Below are 5,709 nucleotides of genomic sequence, written 5' to 3' on the forward strand. Positions count from 1 at the left end.
ATCGCCAGTAACAATTCGATGCAGAAAACTCTTTCTTTCATGCCGCAAAAGCAAAATTTCGGAAGTGGCTCTTCGATTTTCCATCTGTCTTTCAGTCAACTCATGCGGCACCCATTTTCCTTCCTTTTGAATTTTTCCCATGGCATGTAAACGTTTGGAAATACCTTGGCGAGTCATGTTTAATGCCTCCGCAAGTTGATCTTGTGTTTGCGTATCATCTTCATTCAATAACGTTTGCAGATCGCGTCCTCAATTGTTTTTGGTCTTCCGGAGCGCTCCTTGTCCACAGTGTCGAAATTGCCACTTCTGAAGCGTTTAAATCAATCTTCACAAGTAGTTTTCGATGGTGCATGTTCGCCGTAGGCCTTCTCAAGCAAACGACGTGCTTCAGCTGCATTTTTTTTCAAGTTAAAGCAGAAAAGCAAAGCTTCCCGCAAATGCTGTTTATTTGGCACAAAACTCGACATCTTCGTTGTTAGAAAAAATATTTTTGCGTTGCGATATGTGTTGGTATTACGACTGGTTATTGTTAACAGATGTCCAAGCTATAAAAAAAACACAACTTCAGACATGTATGTCGACTACATGTGTCGTTAGCGCCATCCATGTGTGAAACCCGGAAACTTAGTTGCGCACCTAGTACAATAAAGAAAAATTTTATGAAATAACTGTACAATTAATCGATCATTTCGCTTACAATCAGAGGTAAACAGATCAAGAAACTAATTAAGATATATAGATGAAGATATATAGAATGGCTATAATTAAGATTATAGCCATTACACAAAAAATATAGAAATACACAGCAGTATTGTCCACAAGTTTGAGAAAGTATTCCTTGCAGCGTTGTCGTATTCCTTTGATACGTGATTGAGTTTCGTCGAAGTCGTAAGAGGAATCTTGGATCTAAGGGCGGCAAGCCGTAGCTATCGAAATACGTTCCTATTCCGTGTTCATCTATGCAGAAGGCGATCCAGTGTTGGTCAGGTCGATCATTATCATCCGTGTTAACGACAATAGCAGTCGACCTCATCCACCCTTGGCAGTCGATCGGCAGGATAGACTCCCGCATGTCATATACTGAGATGATGTAATGCGTGTAAAACTTCCAGCGAATTAATTTCTCGTCGTCGGAGAGCGTAAGAGAGAAAATGTTTGTGTAAATTCAAAATGTACCTCTTTTGCAGACGTATGTAATGTGGAGCTCCCTAAAATGCTCGACGCTTGCAAGACGCTAGTGTTAGCTTTATCTCTATCGGTCGACGAGTCGAATTTTGAAAGATCTTTTTTCTCCTCGTCTGTCGCTTGTTTGTCCTCACCTTTGGTTCGTCTTTTCCGTCGCGATATTTTTCCTCCACGTTTCAATGTTGCGAATGATATCGTGTTTCTGATTTTTAAATTGAATTGAAGAATTCTCGCTGTCAGTTTTTTCACTCTCGACGCCGCTCTCACTCCAATTTTCTGAGGGAAGGCTATTGTAACTTGAATTGCAGCTATGTCGTACAGTTAGCCAACGTTTTAATTTGTAAGCGTTGCGTAAGACGCAATATAATTCGATGCTGGTTCGAAATCCGTGATGCATGCAGCGTTGTCCACGGCCTTCGAAATCTGGTAGATTTTTGAAAGCCGGAGAAATTTCTTCCACATTATATACGTCTCTAGAAAGTAGATTGCTCAGATAACGTGCCTTCTCTTATCCTATGAAATAGATGTAGCGTGTGTGTCGTGTAATGTCACGCAGATGTATAGTGAAGTTTTTTGGATTAACGTCTCCATTGAACCATTCGATTCCGTGATAATTTCGTGTAAGCCAATTATTTTCTCGTCTTACTCTCTCGGGTAAATCTTCAAATGGACAGGGTAACGTCATAATGTTCGGTGATCGCATTAATCGCTAGAACCGCGACTTCTTTCGGAATAAAGTATTCTTCGACATCGTGAAAACCTTGTATGTCGATGACTATATCCATTATGATATTCGAATTTTCGCTACTCTTTTTACGTCACGAAACGTTGGCGTTGGTGTCGCGAACAAGACTGAAGCTTTTTCATCATCTTGCGTCCAATTAGATGAGAAAAAAATGTGTAGTGAAGGAAAATAATTTTCTCGCGGAAGCAATAAGACTAACTGGAAAAGTCGATAATGGCTTGACGCGAAGAGTCGATTTTTAAAATGTTATCAAACTCGACATAAACGATACAATTAATAGTCATGGAAAGAGCTTTTTCGAATCTCACTTCTAATCGTAAGCTTCCGTGTTTTACGAGATTCCAATGTCCCGCACAATTAGCGGATAGATCGGGAGTAAGATCGAAAGCGAAAAGAGTGTAGCCGTTGGCGTAATCGTCTCTACTTATATTTAGAATTACCCTCGTTCAGAAAGTGAATGTCAGTTCCCGAGAATAATGTATGATAAGTTTCAAAGTAAAGCGGCTCGTTTTTCGAAAAATTTGGTTGTATCAGTCTATTAGGAATTTGCATGTCATCGGCGTACAGCGAAAAGAAATTTATTCTATTATTTTTGAAATTAAACGGATTTAGTTTTCTATCGCCGTTAAACGCCTCGCTATCGACAAAGCCGACTATTATTTGTTTCGATAGCTGTCCGAGTATTGCGTTGTCTATCGATTCCCCCACGACGTCGGCGTGTATCGTGAATATTTTAACTTCAACTCTCGTAAAGGGATACTTGGCGATAGTTTTACTCAGCATTCTAGCGTGTGCGAGTAGTACATCCACGCTTACTTTTGCTTTTCTTACGAATAGACTGGCGTCAAGAATGTGTATTTTTGATATCGTTTTACTCTCCATAAGACAAAATGAATCTTTTGATCGTACGAGTCTCATTCTAACCTCCACTCCGTTAATTAAAAATTTATCTTGATTGAAAACGTCGCAGTGAAGGTGACCAATGAGATCTAGCGCGTGATTTCCTTGAATGTATTGCGTGCGCCTCTCCAGCACTATATTTGGATTTGACGAGTCTAACGTGTCGTCCATATAATCAGGAATATCCGCGTCCCATAAGCAAGAGGTTAGATGGGAGGTTTTTGCGAGTGAAGCATAATTTAATAATGCCTTAATGTACGCGCGGTACGCGTAAGCGTTGTTTGGCGATATGAACTTTTGATTGAAATATACGTCGATTTGGTTGAACATGGAATGCAGTAAATGATTTACGGGGTCTACTTTTGCCCTGCTGTCGGATGCGACTGATGTGCTGTTCCCGCGCTCGCTTTCTACGCGTATGCGAAGGCTCAACATGGTGTGAGTGAGGTCCAGATAGTCTTCTCCATGTCCGGGTATGACGAATTCTATGGGCGAGTCGTCCGCTAGCGAAGTTACGGGTTTGTAATAAATCCATTGCGAACTCTCAGTGCTGGTTTGCGTACGAGGCAGAGAGAAGAAATCGAGTTCGCTCTTTATACACTCACTTGAGTGGGTATGAAGAAAGGACTACTTTTTCTCCAGCCACAAAATCGTATCTCAATTAAGAGAATATGTCGAATACGTCGCGTTTCTTGATACGATGTTTCCTAGCGGATAGTTTTTTGATTTTTCTTTCTGCATCACAAATTATCTTTTTCTTCTTCGTCACTTTTGTGCTCTTCTTCCCTGTGGTACTTCTTGATAATTTTCTTTTGACTCCTTGACGTCGATGATTTATGATGCGCGATACGTCTATCTCAATCACCGAGTGGAAATTGAAACGCCGTGGATTTCGTGGGTTTTTTTTATCCAGGCCCCCTTATTAGGAAGCTTATTTTTTTTTTGGCTTTTCTCTTCAGATTACCCCTCGATTCCGCGAGCCGACTTTTGACCGCTTCCTTTAAAGGTTTATTATTTTCTTCTATCACGCTTAATTCCAGCGCGTAAAGCTTTTTTCCGACAGCACGCGCACCTTTATTTAGTTAAGGTAGTTTTCTAAATAACCCGCCGAGAAAGCTTTCGATTTTATGTCTGCGTTGGTAGGGTGAACCGACGAAAACACGAGGAATTCCATCTCTGCTACCAGTGTCCCGCGCATCGAAATACTCCTTATATTTCATTGTGAGTTGTTAACTATAGACTGGCATTACCGACACGCTCGCATACACGAAAAAAAGTTATTGCTTACGTTTAAAGTGCAGCGTCGCAGTCAGTGTACCGAATTCGAATTGAATTTTCTTTTCAAGATAATCTCTTATATTTATTTCGATCATTCTGAAATTTGTTCGTTGCAATGAGATATAATTTGAAAATGAGAAATGCTTTACCAAATTTGCACCAAATGCGTAATTATGACTGCGTATCTCGATCGCTACTATTCTGAGAAAAGGAATAAGCCTATCACCTATTATATACGAGTAAGGCGCACAAATATCACAATATACGAACAGGGTTTCGCTTTCCAATAACCGACTGTATGTCGTTGCCCTGTCTTCTTATTAAATCCGTGAGTAAGAAAAGTTTTCTCTTCTGTCTCATTGGAATTAGGTTTACGTATCGCGAGCTTGGAATAAAATTTGTTTTTACTGAAAATTGCTGTTGAGAAACCTAGCATTCGTAGAAAATTATCGGAAATGTTTATATGATGTAGCACTTTACATTTTTCATCACAGTTAATACTTATGTAGACTTTGCTGCCAGACACTCTTTGCTGTTCGAAATAAAAATGCGATTCGGCATCTTTACACGCGATATTAATCGCCTCAATAAGCTCATGGATATCGTTGTAAATTCCATTTGGAAATGAAGCTTCTTTCGCTGTAAACGGGCCATTCGTCTCCTCATCGGGTTTAACATTGACGAATTTAATCACATTTTTGTTATGATGTACGTGTAAAAAGGTACAGGGAAATTGAATCTCACTTATCGCAACCTCTCATTATCCGTGCAACACTATAGAGGTAATTCCGTGATGAAAGACGACGTTGTATTATTCGGAAAATGACGCATACTGCTGTTACTCAGAAGAATCAGAAGAAATTGTTCTTCCTCTATCGCGAAGAGAAATTAAACTCGATGCCGGAATCCAGGTATCAAACTTATTGGGATAACCACGCCAACTAACTAGCACTTGCTTATTAGCTCCTCGCCCTCTACTCTTTATCACGCGATCAACGATAAACTGTTCATCCTCTAAGTTTTTCTCAACTCGAGGTAATTCTTGCTCATAAAAAATATCATCTATGACTTTGTCTGCTAAATCTCGCAGCTCGTACACGTGAGGGTTTCGCCAATCAAGAACACGATAAATTTGAAATATCCTCGCTCCACTTAGCCTTGTAACCTTTCTTGAAGGCAGCTTTCGCCCTACTGATACGAATGAGATCTCCAACGCAATATTTAATCTTTTGCGATCGTTTCTTTAATATGTCGTTTTTCCAACGTGATATATTTTCACGAGTGATACATGCGTTTCCTCTCTTTACTACCGCAGGTTGTATTCTCGTGGACGAATGACGTGTGTGATTGTAAGCGCGTACAATGTCCTGTAGAACATCGACGTAGCTTGGAGTATTTTTATGCGTGAAATAACGTCACATTCACTTCTTCAATGTTCTGTTGAAGCGCTCGACAATGGCGGCTTTAATGTTCGGAATGCGCATTACTCGAAAACGAATGTCGTTTTTATAAGAAATTTCTGCATTGGATGTACGACAAATTATTTACCCTTGTCCGTTTGTAACCCAGTACGTTTATTCTACCCAGACGTATTTGCTTAC

General features: G+C 40.0%; 1 protein-coding gene across 1 annotated transcript; it reads right to left on the reverse strand.

Moving 5' to 3' along the window:
- Nucleotides 1-2,350: 2,350 nt before the first annotated feature.
- On the reverse strand, nt 2,351-3,265 carry LOC108756346 (uncharacterized protein F54H12.2-like). The gene has a single exon (XM_018500090.1). It carries the CDS (start codon nt 3,263-3,265, stop codon nt 2,351-2,353), a length of 915 nt encoding a protein of 304 aa, XP_018355592.1.
- Between the last annotated feature and the right edge of the window lie 2,444 nt (nt 3,266-5,709).

The sequence above is a fragment of the Trachymyrmex septentrionalis genome, unplaced genomic scaffold, assembly GCF_001594115.1.
Source record: "Trachymyrmex septentrionalis isolate Tsep2-gDNA-1 unplaced genomic scaffold, Tsep1.0 scaffold98, whole genome shotgun sequence".
Lineage (NCBI taxonomy): Eukaryota > Metazoa > Arthropoda > Insecta > Hymenoptera > Formicidae > Trachymyrmex > Trachymyrmex septentrionalis.